Source organism: Dermacentor andersoni, chromosome 10, assembly GCF_023375885.2.
Source record: "Dermacentor andersoni chromosome 10, qqDerAnde1_hic_scaffold, whole genome shotgun sequence".
NCBI lineage: Eukaryota > Metazoa > Arthropoda > Arachnida > Ixodida > Ixodidae > Dermacentor > Dermacentor andersoni.
In genome coordinates, this window is record NC_092823.1 from 53,024,427 (window position 1) to 53,039,544 (window position 15,118).

General features: G+C 44.1%; 1 protein-coding gene across 1 annotated transcript in view; it reads left to right on the forward strand.

Moving 5' to 3' along the window:
• Positions 1 to 9,283: 9,283 nt before the first annotated feature.
• Positions 9,284 to 15,118, forward strand: part of LOC129388282 (chymotrypsinogen A-like) — a 61,015-nt gene continuing 55,180 nt past the window's right edge. Inside the window, exons 1-2 of the mRNA XM_055078427.2 lie at positions 9,284 to 9,407; positions 10,484 to 10,511. Coding sequence (XP_054934402.2) covers positions 9,315 to 9,407; positions 10,484 to 10,511 — 121 coding nt within the window. The 5' untranslated portion in view covers positions 9,284 to 9,314. The remainder of the gene's footprint in view (positions 9,408 to 10,483; positions 10,512 to 15,118) is intronic.

The window sequence follows — 15,118 nt, forward strand, 5'->3', positions numbered from 1 at the left end:
TATGGTGTTAGACTGCTGAGCACGAGGTCGCGGGATCGGACCCCGACCACGGCGGCCGCATTTCGATGGGGGCGAAATGCGAAAACACCCGTGTACTTAGAATTAGGTGCACGTTAAAGAACCCCAGGTGGTCGAAATTTTCGGAGTCCTCCACTACGGCGTGCATAATCAGAAAGTGGTTTTGTCACGTAAAACCCCATAAATTAATTTTTAATTTAACTCCTACGGGGACGGTAGAGTATCCGTCTCCAGTGCAAGAGGACCGTGATTCAAATCCCGGTGCCGCGCTATTCTCCACCGGAAAATACAAAAAAAAAAAACCGTGTGTTGAGAAAATTGCACAAACAGGCCTGGAGTGCGGCCTGATCCCGGTGACCAGAACCGGTAACGCACTCTCTCACCAGAGCAGGATTGGCCACCCTGGTGCAGTACTTGGCCACAACCTCCTATATGAATACAACAATCGAACCCCGGCCCTCAGTCCCCAGCAGCCGCGAAGCAACTGACCACGGCGGCGGTCAGATCTGTGACGCTGCAGAGGGTGCTAAGAATACCTGGCTCCCGACAGGCCGCCATTGGAATCTGAACCTGGCAACGTTTAACGTTAGAACGCTATCTAGTGAGGCGAGTCTAGCAGTGTTACTGGAGGAATTAGAGGGTAGTAAATGGGATATAATAGGGCTCAGTCAGGTTAGGAGGACAAAAGAAGCATATACAGTGCTAAAAAGCGGGCATGTACTGTGTTACCGGGGCTTAGCGGAGAGACGAGAACTAGGAGTCGGATTCCTGATTAATAAGGAAATAGCTGGCAACATACAGGAATTCTATAGCATTAACGAGAGGGTGGCATGTCTTGTTGTGAAACTTAATAAGAGGTACAAAATGAAGGTTGTACAGGTCTACGCTCCTACATCTAGTCATGATGACCAGGAAGTCGAAAGCTTTTATGAAGACGTAGAATCGGCGATGGGTAAAGTCAAAACAAAGTACACTATACTGATGGGCGACTTCAATGCCAGGGTAGGCAAGAAGCAGGCTGGAGACAAGTCAGTGGGGGAATATGGCATAGGCTCTAGGAATAGCAGAGGAGAATTATTAGTAGAGTTTGCAGAACAGAATAATATGCGTATAATGAATACCTTTTTCCGCAAGCGGGTTAGCCGAAAGTGGACGTGGAGGAGCCCGAATGGTGAGACTAGAAATGAAATCGACTTCATACTCTGCGTGAACCCTGGCATCATTCAAGATGTAGACGTGCTCGGCAAGGTACGCTGCAGTGACCACAGGATGGTAAGAACTCGAATTAGCCTAGACTTGAGGAGGGAACGAAAGAAACTGGTACACAAGAAGCCAATCAATGAGTTAGCGGTAAGAGGGAAACTAGAGGAATTCCGGATCAAACTACAGAACAGGTATTCGGCTTTAACTCAGGAAGAGGACCTTAGTGTTGAAGCAATGAACGACAATCTCATGGGCATCATTAAGGAGTGCGCAATAGAAGTCGGTGGTAACGCCGTTAGACAGGAAACCAGTAAGCTATCGCAGGAGACGAAAGATCTGATCAAGAAACGCCAATATATGAAAGCCTCTAATCCTACAGCTAGAATAGAACTGGCAGAACTTTCTAAGTTAATCAACAAGCGTAAGACAGCGGACATCAGGAACTATAATATGGATAGAATTGAACAGGCTCTCAGGAACGGAGGAAGCCTAAAAACAGTGAAGAAGAAACTAGGAATAGGCAAGAATCAGATGTGTGCGTTAAGAGACAAAGCCGGCAATATCGTTACTAATATGGACGAGATAGTTCAAGTGGCTGAGGAGTTCTATAGAGATTTATACAGTACCAGTGGCACCCACGACGATAGTGGAAGAGAGAATAGCCTTGAGGAATTCGAAATCCCACAGGTAACGCCAGAAGAAGTAAAGAAAGCCTTAGGAGCTATGCAAAGGGGGAAGGCAGCTGGGGAGGATCAGGTAACAGCAGATTTGTTGAAGGATGGTGGTCAGATTGTTCTAGAGAAACTGGCCACCCTGTATACGCAATGCCTCATAACCTCGAGCGTACCGGAATCTTGGAAGAACGCTAACATAATCCTAATCCATAAGAAAGGGGACGCCAAAGACTTGAAAAATTATAGACCGATCAGCTTACTGTCCGTTGCCTACAAAGTATTTACTAAGGTAATCGCAAATAGAATCAGGAACACCTTAGACTTCTGTCAACCAAAGGACCAGGCAGGATTCCGTAAAGGCTACTCAACAATAGACCATATTCACACTATCAATCAAGTGATAGAGAAATGTGCAGAATATAACCAACCCTTATATATAGCTTTCATTGATTACGAGAAAGCGTTTGATTCAGTCGAAACCTCAGCAGTCATGGAGGCATTACGGAATCAGGGTGTAGATGAGCCATATGTAAAAATACTGGAAGATATCTATAGCGGCTCCACAGCCACCGTAGTCCTCCACAAAGAAAGCAACAAAATCCCTATAAAGAAAGGCGTCAGACAGGGAGATACGATATCTCCAATGCTATTCACAGCATGTTTACAGGAGGTATTCAGAGGCCTGGAGTGGGAAGAATTGGGGATAAAAGTTGATGGAGAATACCTTAGCAACTTGCGATTCGCTGATGATATTGCCTTGCTTAGTAACTCAGGAGACCAATTGCAATGCATGCTCACTGACCTGGAGAGGCAAAGCAGAAGGGTGGGTCTGAAAATTAATCTGCAGAAAAATAAAGTACTGTTTAACAGTCTCGGAAGAGAACAGCAGTTTACGATAGGTAGCGAAACACTGGAAGTGGTAAGGGAATACATCTACTTAGGGCAGGTAGTGACCACGGATCCGGATCATGAGACTGAAATAACCAGAAGAATAAGAATGGGTTGGGGTGCGTTTGGCAGGCATTCTCAAATCATGAACAGTAGGTTGCCACTATCCCTCAAAAGGAAAGTGTACAACAGCTGTGTGTTACCAGTACTCACATATGGGGCAGAAACCTGGAGGCTTACGAAAAGGGTTCTGCTGAAATTGAGAACGACGCAACGAGCTATGGAAAGAAGAATGATGGGTGTAACGTTAAGGGATAAGAAAAGAGCAGATTGGGTGAGGCAACAAACGCGGGTAAACGACATCTTAGTTGAAATCAAGAAAAAGAAATGGGCATGGGCCGGACATGTAATGAGGAGGGAAGATAACCGATGGTCACTAAGAGCTACGGACTGGATTCCAAGAGAAGGGAAGCGTAGCAGGGGGCGGCAGAAAGTTAGGTGGGCAGATGACATTAAGACGTTTGCAGGGACAACATGGCCACAATTAGTACATGACCGGGGTAGTTGGAGAAGTATGGGAGAGGCCTTTGCCCTGCAGTGGGCGTAATTAGGCTGATGATGATGATGATGATGATGATGATGATGATGATGAAGTGGCCCTGGTTGTCCTTTCAAAAAAAAAAAAAAGCCTGCGAAATACGTTAAATACGAAATAGATGCGCACTCGCACGCCGCTACTCAAGCGCCTACAAGTAACCATTGAAAGATATACGGCTGCATTCTCTTATGGCCACATCCTACAAGGCTCCGCAACGCTTATCAATGCGTCAACGGCGTGTTCTCTTGATGTCGCGACCATCACATAGCGTGAAGCCCTGTATCGAGCTGCCACCGCTTGTAAAGCTGTGTATCCGTGGCTATTCTCTTGGGAGCGCTTGAGTAGCGGCGCGCGAGTGCCTATTTCCTATTTTGCATGTTTCGCGCGCTTTTCTTTTTTCTCGGAAAAGCCAACCAGGCAAAGCTGAGCACTAAACAAATGCTTGATTCGGAGGTTATTTGAAGCGCCCAACAACTTTGTAATTGACATGTTTGCGATTTAAGTAATAATGAAAAAGTTCACTAATTCAAAGTAATTATGTAATACTTCATGATGAAAAGAATACTGGGGCCGTATTCTGTAGCGGTTCACTTTGAAACCGGTTCGGTATGGCTGTTACATCTGGATTACGTCACTCGGAGAAAGAGTGGAACGGGGCGGCGTGAGGGGAACCAATAAACGAGCGGCGGTCTGTCGGAAGATCACGTCATCATTTTTGTTTTTACTTGGGGGACGGTATAGCAATTGAAGGATGTTGCTGGTTTGATAAAAAACATTGGTTTGTATAGAACGCTTGCAAATATAATTTTCAGTAATAAATGTGAGCTTGCGCCGCAGACGGCTACTGGGAGTTGTAATATTATTTGTGTTGTTTTCTTATTTAGTCGCAGGTGGTGTGCCATACGTTATGCAAAGAACTTGCCTCGCTTTGTTCACGTTTTGGACTTGTTCGCGCGCCGAAACCGAAATGATGTCGTCGCACAAGGACAGGCGGCTGGGTCCTCATGTTTCAGCGAGGCAGAGCGAAATACTCGTTTCATTTGTCGAGGAGCACCCCTACCTAGCAAAGGCGTCGTGTGTGTTGGGCCAGCAGCTGACGGCGGCTTTCTGTTGCGCCGTGGATGGGAATCTAACCCATCCTTTTTCTTTGCCCACAACCGTAATGGCCTTGGCGACGGCTGTAATGATCCGGCTGACCGAAGGCTGCGACAGTGCAATCGCTTCTTCATTCCCGACGCACTGTTGAAAGCTCCCGATGGCAAAAAACCGCAGCCGCACAGCACTTTCATCATAGTGTCGACACCACGAACTCTTTGAGATCCGAGATGTTCTTCCAGCTCATCGCAAAGACGTCGCAATACGTCTTTGGAGAGCCTAAAATGCCTTCGAAACTCTTCTTCGGCCATGCCGAACGCGTAGCGTCGTTGTCTCTCGTCGCGTCGTTGTCTTTCGGCGCTCGTCAGCAGCACAACCAAAGGAGCCACCATTGCCGTCTCTGTCTTGTCTCGTCTAGGTGCCGGCTCGTCAGCTGGCGCGAGACTAGCCGGCAGCCACGGTTGCCCTAGCAACCCTCTACATCATGCTCGCCACCGTGCGCGACCCTCGAGCGAACCACTTCTCCGCGGTTCCTCTCGTAGCAGGGAATCGGTTCCTTTCCAGATGATTGACAACCTGTGTGACTTCAACAAAATTTGTCGTCCCGCCCACCAGGGATGACAACAACGAACCGCCGACCAATAGCAACAGGCAGACCGAACCGGTTCCAAAGCGAACCGCTACAGGATGTGGCCCCTGGCCGTAAGTACATAAAACAGCGGCTACTACGCAGTCGGTATGATTTCTCTAGAGATCTTGGGTATCTTTAAATTTTCGTCCAAGTTGGGTAGGACAGCCTGCATATTAAAAGTAAGGTCCAAAGTTGGGATACGAGGGAGAGTTCGATTAGATTGGTGTTAGCCCACGCCACTCACGGCTTTCATAAGGGCGTGAAACAGCCTTTCAACCGCAAACATGGTGTACCACGTGACAGCCAAAGATACGTTTATTGCACGTAAACCATAATGTCGGTGGAGGAACGGCTGCCCCAGTAGTCCAGTTGCTATCTTATCGCACGCATCATGGGGAAACTTTGACCCCGCCCACTCCAGTGGCAGGCTCTTCCTTGCTGGGTTTGGATTATCTCGGGAAGTGGTTACCTTGCAACAACTTCCAGGGAAAATGAACGGCCCTCGTCGCACCTCCATAGCGCTGTAGCTAGCCGCAACAGATGTCAAACCTTATCTATCAGCGAGAGAAAAAGGGGAACTTGATCGCAAGTTCGAGAAAATTAACGGTACGGAAGGGTATTCGCACCATTCCTCCCGAATATAATAAACTTTTCACTATAGCCTGTACTTACCTCATGAATCTACCCACCTGTCATTGTTGTCAAAAAAAGAAGGCAGGGGCAAAAAAGTCTCGAACATAAAGAAGAGAAGGTTGACGTAATTGCTTTAGAAATATGATTTTTATAATACACAAGATGCATGAGTATAGAACATGAAACCGGGACAGAAAGTTACAATATAGATAATTATAATGTATATCTAATCATCTGAGTATCCATGCACGTCAGCCTTGTATTTTTTAGCATCGACGCATGCCTAAATCTTTTTTCCTTTAATTTAATTTTTACTTTTCTTAAGATATGAAGTGCATCATAAATGTAGGCTTTTTTCACCAATATTATTGTTAAAATTAATAATATACTTAATCTTCCTTCCTATTTGCTTTGCTTCATTGTCCGTTGCTATTCAACATTGAGTCCCTGTTCACTTCGCTAGCTACCTCACTGAATATTTAAAATTTCTTGCGTGCCTAAGCCTTGCACTACGACAACGAGAACACACAAAGAGAATGAAGAAAGGTACAAAAGCTCGCTCTCTGAGCAAATTTCTTGCCTTTGTATAAATCTTGCGACTAGGATAACTATAGCTGAGTTTATTAGGCGGATATCTGCTGCAATTTATAATGGAGCAACGTTTGGGTACGGGCTAGTTGGTATTCCATGGTATCAATCTAACTTGCAGCGCATACATAGACAAGGGGACAAGGGGGCTTGTCTTCGTCGTCCTTTTTTTTTCTTGTCCCTCGTCTATGTATGCGCTGTAAGTGACGATTGATACCATGCAATTTATAATCCTTAAAAAGCTAGCCAACCTAGTTTAACAAATAGTCGACTACGTTGCTCTTACAGGAAGAATAGTGATGAGGAGAGGATGGGGCACATAAAATGCGATACTTATGTAAATGATTTTAGGGATTTTGTACAGCTTGTGCCATTTGTTTAGGTTCAGTAACACAAGGTATAGCAATGGCGTAGCCAAAATATAATACATGTGTTATATAAAATACTCCAATTTAGAAGACGTTATACGATTAAGGGTTTCATATGATTTATTTTACTGCGATAGCAATTATATGGACACTACAGGTGCATTTCTGCCATCGGCGTTGCAGTTGCCGACAGGTTCCCTATAAAGTGCAATGGCGATAAAACGCTCGCCTCGCGCCGTGTGTTGTATGTGCGAGCGAAAGCGCTCGAGGTTAAACAGGCGAACGCGGCACGGTCTCGCGTACGTGAGCGACGAAGGCGGGGTGGAAGCGTGGCCTTCTTCTGTCACAGGTGAGGGACAGGGTAGGCGAGAAAGGGGGGGGGGGGGGCGTCCTTTACTGGCGGCTGCTGCTTAAGGCCGATCCACACGACGGACCAAGTCTGCGGGCCGATCAGTCACGTGATGCGACGTCACGGCCCGCCGTGGTCCGGTCCGGCGCAGAGCACATCCACACGGCGGACCGCCATAGCAGACGGCAGAGCAGACCAACAAGCTACAGTCTCGGCCAGAGTGTTATCATTGTTATCATTCCGGCTCGAGTCCCACAAAGCCGGGAACTGCTCAACGAGGGATACAACATAAAAAAACCTCGTCACTGCAAGAGGACACGGTGTTTAAAAAGTATATCTGCTGCACGCACGTGTAGGCGGAACGGCGGACGTGAAACGACTGGCTTGACTGGCTTTTGCTGAGCCGAAAACTAAATTAGATTTGGCTGAAGACACTCTGCTGCCGGACAACATTCGTTGAAAGCCAAAATCGCTGCGGTTTGCATGCGGTCCGCCGCCAAAACGGAAGCGGGAAAAGCCTCGGCGATTTGTTGGACCGCGAGGGCCGCGGTCTTGCGCGGGCCAACGGCGGTACGCACGAACTGCTGACGTCCTATCACGTGATGCGCGGACCGCGGTCCAAAAGAGCAATTTGGTCCGTCGTGTGGATCGGCCTTTACGGCGCGGCCGTGTGGGCGGCGTATCTTGAAAGCGATATGCGACATGGCCAAAGTGCGCGCCCGCACGTGTCCCATCTTCAAAGCGATCTGCGAAGTTTGGTGAGCGCGCGTCGTCCTGGTGGCTTCGTATGCGCTGTGCCATCGACATTTCGTTCGCGTTAAAACGAGATGAAAGAAGGCCAATTCGCTTGCAGCTGCTGCCGCTACTCCTCACTCCAGAGTTTTGGCAGCAAGTTTCCTCGGTCATCGAGCGAGATGTGCTCACGATTACTTTTGCGCGCGTCACAAGGTGCTTCTTGACTTAGTAAACGCATGTTTACAAGTTGATACCGCGAATAAAACTACTATCCTTACTTCGCATAGCTATCTAATAAGTTCCTATCGCAATCTATGCTTCGCTTTTTGGGCAAAACTGCAACTTATTGCGCACAAAAACACCGCATGTGGTAACTTTATATTGTCGAGAAAGACTTCATGCTTTAGAAGCTAGAGCGTACGCAATCTCTCAATAGATAGTGTAGCCAAAATATAAAAAAAAGAAAGGAAAAGTTGATGAGGCCGTCGGATACCGTACAACACTACATCAAAAGGCCGATGTTCTTTAGAGATGCCAGTGAACCGATAGATCTACGAGCTACTCGTCATGTTATATTGTTTGATCACAGAGTAGAGAAGTGCACTCATCATTGCTTTTCTGTTGGTCCTATGTAAACCGGATTCCTGGAGCCTGGGTCGATCCCCTAGGAGGCGAGCAACGTGCCTACAGAGGACCCACATCAAGCATTGAAAATGCAGGCAAGGAAAAAAACTTAAGGAATAAAGTACCACTGTTTGCTTTCTAAGATCTATGCACTCACGTTACAAACTGTCTGTATTTTTGGACAGCTTCTGTTGATCATACACAATAAGTGCAGCATTTTTTTTCGGTACTGCTTTGGCCGCTGGTTGCTAAGCTACAATAAAGTTGGATATATGAAAAATTTCTTACTACTCAGAATCTCTTCTCACTTAAAACTCAAGGCTCAGACGGGAATGCGAGGATGAATGAAATAGCCTTACAGGCAGCCTCAAACAGGGCGTTTTCTAGGAATATACAAAGAGTGTGGGACGACAAATGGTCTTATTCAGGACATACCCAAGCCATACGACCCGCGCTCTCCGTACTGAAATGTAAAAAATGGCGGACGGGGAAGAAGTCGGTTGTAGCTTGCGCTTGAATGCTTTCTGGCATATGCCTGCTGCATGTTCTTTTGTGGCTTTGGACATCTCTTCGTGAATTGAAATAGTTGCTGTCGAATATCATTTATGTTTTTCAGCCCAGTGAATTCCGCTCCTCCCTTCACTCAGCGTACTTCGTTTTATTTTTCGATGGTCCTTCGCAGGAAAGAGCCACTATGTATTTTTGAATAACTGTTTCTTTCGAGACAGCGATGGTTTAACGAGTGACACTGCCCATATTCGGGGCATTACCTGAATATGCGTTTGCTCAGGTCTATGGGTAATAAAAAGAACAGCAACAAGTAAGCATTATTTAAAGGCGGGCTCCTCAAAAGACTTTCAGTACAGTCAAGAGGCAGCACAGTTTGCCGATCGCGTGGAGCAGAAGCAACATGTGCGGAGACTCAAACACTTGCTCTACTTCAAAATGTTGGTTAATATTTGGAGTCTTCATTTTCCTCGTGGAGCTAACGATCGGAGAAAACGTAAGTTTGTTGCAGTCAACATGGTGGTGGGTAAAATAATCTCCCAAACATTCGAATAACTATTTGGCTTTGGCTGTAGTGGTTCCGCAAACAGAGCTATAGACGAAAGCTGAAAATAGAAGAGCCTCATGCCGTGATCATTTGCGATATAAATCTGACCGATCACACAAAACATGACATCGTAATCCGGCAAGTTTTAGATGTTGTACTTTCGAAACATTCTAACCAATAATAAAAGATACTTTGTTCCTATGTATTCAGAGCCACGAGACCACTGTAACCTTTGAAGACAGACAAAGTCAGACAGCAGTGAGTTCGACGTGCATTTATAAAAATATGAAACGGATCAAGCTTAAACTGAAAGGTGAAATGAATGCATTGTGCGTATCAAATACCCAATGTTCAAGATTGTCCTTCACTTTCCTGAGACAGGAGCTGGTTAAAGTTGAGCACAACTACCCATCGTGTATTGTTAATCTTGCGCCTTCTATCAAGCATAATAAAATGAATGGCGTTCTTGTAACTTGTAGTGCGCGAACGCGATACGCTTTCCTTCGGACACGCTGGTTCGAAAAGCGTGTCAAAGTGAAAGGCAGCTGCCTCTCTTGAACAAAATTGTGATGTTGCACCAATCGGAACTCGAAGATTATTTGTAGTGGTTGTCATTAAATAATCCGCTAGCTTCAATTTTTTTATTTGTAAATGAATCACATGAATCACAGGCAAGGTATTATCAGAAATGCGCTACAAATGCAAAAATATGCAATGCAAAATTTCTTAAGGTAGGTTCTTGCAGAGGCGCAAATTGGCGGTTTTCTGCCGCATAGGAAAACACACGGCTACGTTATAACATTTCTTTTATTCATATTGGTACAATCGCGATTTAGGACCCAGACATAATTTAGGACCCAGACAATAAGTCTCATTTATGTGTTTTCTTTCTTCTGATAAGCTTGAGTTAGCAAAGCGTAGAGCAGTGGAGCTTGGATAATTCAAATATTAACTTATAACGCAAATGATGCATAACCTGGATAATAAACGTATGCATTCGAAAAATACTTGTTTTTACATTGCAGAAAATCGACACCCACCTCAATCGGAAAAGTAAGTTCTTGTTTTTTGGCATAACAATATACTGGCGAGTTATAGTTTTCCTCTTTGCTCTAATGATTCAATGGCCATTTAAATGTAAAAAGAGGGAGATATTGAAGAGGCGCGGTTTGAATGTTATTTAGGTGTAATTCCTTATGAAATATTTAACCATGGTAGGGTGTCATGAATAAGAATACTCTCGTTTGAAAGGGCCTGGCAGCGAAATGAATACAAATCTGCGAATTCCACACATATGAGTGAATTGGTCGTGAACGACGCTTACGCTAATGTTTACCTGAACGGTTTTTTCTACATTTCTCCTACTTATTCACATCTATGTAGCACAATGCTTCTCGGTCAGTGTACCGTGCGGTTTCATTGTAGCTATTTTCTCAACACTGGCTGCTACACTTGAAGATATATTCCCTTACATGCTTCTTTGTTGGCGCACCAACCAATTGGCACATACCCCATCCCGTAGATTGCCCAAGATTTTTTACAAACGCTGTGGAACATGCCCGATTGCACGTATCGAGTGTTCCTAGTTGTCTGTTCGGGCACTCACCCACTGGCATGCACACAATGTCCAAATTGTTCAGCTTGTTCGGGCACATAACCAGCCACCCACGTTGTAAAATCGGCGAAACGCCTGCTTATACAGCCGGCAGCAATGAGTCACCGCTGGTAAGTCGGGGGTAAGAGGCAAAGAAATATTTGCTTTAAAATTAAGTAAATGTTTTCATTTTGCAGGAAAACTTGCGTAAGGTGACCGCTTTAGAGGCAGAAGGATCAAGCCAATTTGTCAATATACAGCCTGAAGCAGCAAAAGTGCGTGTGTGGGTTAGAAATACGTTTAACAGCAGATTAAAAAGGCCGCTATAACCTCATGCCATCAAGTCCAAAGCAATGTCTACTGACACCGCCGTTTAAGCGTAATGGCAACCGCTTCGAGAGGCGCATGCTGGAGCTGCTACGTTAGCTGCCCTATAGGGCTGCCTGCGACAAGCGAAAATCGAAGTTCTTCTGGTTTAACCGCCAAAACCACGGAATGAATAGGAACCACGGCGTAGCATGCGTGCTTTCAATGCGGGCCCCCAACGCAAGGTATACACGGGCGCTTTTGCATTTTGATCAAAATGCGACCGGCGGGGCCAGCATTCGATTCAATCCCATGGGGCTTAACAGCGCAAGGCCAAATACCCTAAGGAACCACGGCAGATGACAAGCAAGAACGTTGACATTGTTTCGAAACAAAATACAACACTACAAATGAAATCAGGTTTAATATGGCGGCAAAGTGGTAATTTATTCTTTTGCTATGGTAATTTTTGATAAAATGCTCAGCACGACGGGTGATTGCAAATGGGCTGTTAAGTGTGATGTACAGTATGTTGCAATGCGGAGTGGAATACCTATCTTGTATCTGACACCTCAAATTTCGACGTATTCCACTTGAAAACAAACTTCGAACTTAAAAACACTGATTCAAAATCGTAAACCTTGTCGGCAAGCCCACACCAGCGTTTTCTATACGCTGTGCCGCGTATTGTGTTGCGAATAAAACAGAAATTAGTTCTGGACTAAACTGATTTACTGTAATAATTGGTACTTTACTCAAGCAAACATATCATGACGTTTGCATGAATTTACTATTCTTGAAAGCTATTAATAATTCAATAATTAGCATAAATAATCAAATTCTATAGTTCTAGTTTTGACCCTTGGAAATTTGTATTTGGAACTAGCATGGTGTTCAATAAGGCGACTGCAGCTCTTTGACATTTTCACAGAAAAGCGACAAATAAAAGTAGATAGGTTGACAAAAATTATCTCTCGACTTCATGCTATACCTGAGGCGTTAGATTGGGCGCAAGGCTATTGTGCTCTTTCCTGTTACTGCTATATTTCTTCAACTTTATTATGGAAAAAGCCGACACGCCTGAATAATATCATTAAAGCAGCCTTCCAATTAAAGCTGTAATCAATAGGGCAATGATGAATACGTGCCTTTTGCATACTTGCAGCATTTCTTCCAATTACGCCCAGTAAAGCGATATTGTAATGGGAATGGTTATAAAATAGAAATTTATAAACCACAAAATAAAACTGCCTTCAGGGCTACTTGCATTATCTGCACAGTAGTGTATGGTGCAATACGTATGAATGTTGCTTGAAACGTAAACAGATAATAACCAAAAAGGTCATAACACCGTTTCAGTAGCATATATATGACAGTCACACTGTACGAACACAACATTGAACATTGAAACATTGAACTAAAAGCGGTAGTTTACCTAACCCGCATGTAAAAACGACAAGCTGCGATATTGCAACATTTCTACTCCTTCATATAGATATAAGTGAGCGACGTTTTCTTCAGAGGTGGGCTAATAAAAATATTTTCGAACGCGGTACAATTACGAACATACAGCGTCGGGGTCAGCATTCGCGAACATTTGTTACGCTAAACTGTTTTGTTAGAGAGAAAGCGGCCGGCGAATTGCAAGGTGCACTTGCGAAATAAAGGGCTTATGGAGTTGCCCACAGAATTTTGCTCCAATATAAAATGGACAAAGGCAAATAGTCACAACAGGGTGATTCATATCTGCATAACTTGGTACTACGTCTGCACAGGTTAGCGCAAAAAATATAGGTTGCTATCAGATGCATAGATATCAACATTATATGTTGTACATAAAGCGAGGTCAACTTTATGCCACTAAATGATGTGAACAAGCAGCGTTTAGCATATTTAAGCCTTTCAGGAATGAATAGCTAATGTACGACTAGCCTTGCAAGAACGTTAGATAAATGGTTTCCGGATTGGGATTCATCGATTTCCAAAAACACCATCTGACAGACTAAATGCACAAATCAAAGTGAGCTTTTAGACTACCAGAGCAAAGCCGAAGACAAACCTTTCCTAAACCATTTTTATGTGCATCGCTTCGAAAACATTTGTCGTTGTTTCATGACTTTAACAGAAGGTTCCCGCAAACCTTTTAGTTAGATTTCAGTATTCCAAAATACTAAACTGTTTCTTTTTGATAGCATCTTTTTATTCATGTCCGACACTACAGATATCCGATAAACTCAACTTATATTCCTGCAGTAAATTGGAAACGAACTATTCCTCGGTGACTAGAAGCAGTATTCACGGTTGATAAAATTGCTGAATATCAGTTCAGTACAGGCTGACGCACCAAGCAAACGAGTAAAATGCTCCTTTCTGACCGAACGCGAAGGTTACTGTGTGAAATAGATTTGTTGATATTACAATGCCTGTACTCAGGTCAAGCTGCGTTTTTATACATTCCCAGATTGCAATGTGAAATAGCAGTGTATCCAGCGCTATATCTATTAGTAATAAATGACAATTAATCTCACTTTCGATGTTCATGCCGATTACATCACAAGCATTGGTAATATAGCTATAATTTACTTGCACCAAAATATATTTTCACTCCTAAAATTGTTGCTGTATAAAACACTAACACGTGGGAAACTAGATCATGTATCGGCAATTTGTGATCCATATGATGAAACTGATGAGACTAAGCTGCGCGCATTAGTGGCATGGAAAATATTCTCGCATTTCCCTGAGTTACCACCGCAACGTATCTAGATGAATACTGTTTCATAAATATTACGATCACCCTGTACAGCAATAGGATTTCATTCGTTGACTCCTGTATGTTTTACGTTGGACTGATTGTCTGTCATCAGGGGGAACTATTGTTTTGTAATGTGAAAATTATTTCAATGCATTTTCTTCCTCATATATCACAATAATGGAACGTCCTCCGTGCTGACCTTGTTTAAATGAAGGATTACTATGCTTTTGGGCAAGCGTTGGCTAATATAGTATAAAAAGCCATTATTTGCACTACGTACTACTTGGGTTAAGCCAACAATGCTGACTTTAACTGATTAGGTAATATAGTACTAGAAGCTAAGCTTTTTTTATATATTTTGACCTACAGCCAATTTCACTGTTTCTTGTTTATTTTTCATAATCGTTAACTCCGATGTGTACTAAATAAAGTAAAAATGGTAATGTTTTTCTTACTTAGTCACTCCCACTTTTCTGTAGATGATATCTGGATTTTTAGCCTTTTTGTGCGGGCCGAGCAAGATGATAGTGCAGTATGAAAATGCGAAATCTAAACATAGTTGTGCAACCCAAGAATAGACAGCACGAATCAGAAATTCCATCGGAGACTTGCTCATTTAAAGCGGCATTCTGCCACAATAAAGACTGCCATGTCATGCTCAGGTGCTTGCGTCTCACCCCAAGATTCCCAGCAAACCCGTCGTTGGGTTGAAGTCTTTGCAAGCGATAGCTTGTGCATTACGGGGAGAGACGCGCTGCAGATTTCAGTGAGCAATGGGCCCTTCATCCACCATGGTGGACTTTACGGAGAAGGCGGTACTTTTAGTCAGCGGTAAGACGAGTTGGACCTTGCAGAAGCCCGTCAAAGCGTATTGCTTCAATGACACGCACAGGACATTTCACCCTGTTGTCGAAGGACGGCCCATATCCACTGCAGAAGATTGGCCGAGAAGCAGGCAATTTTAAATGATTGTTAGCGGAATAAAACTAGGCATATCAGAGCGTA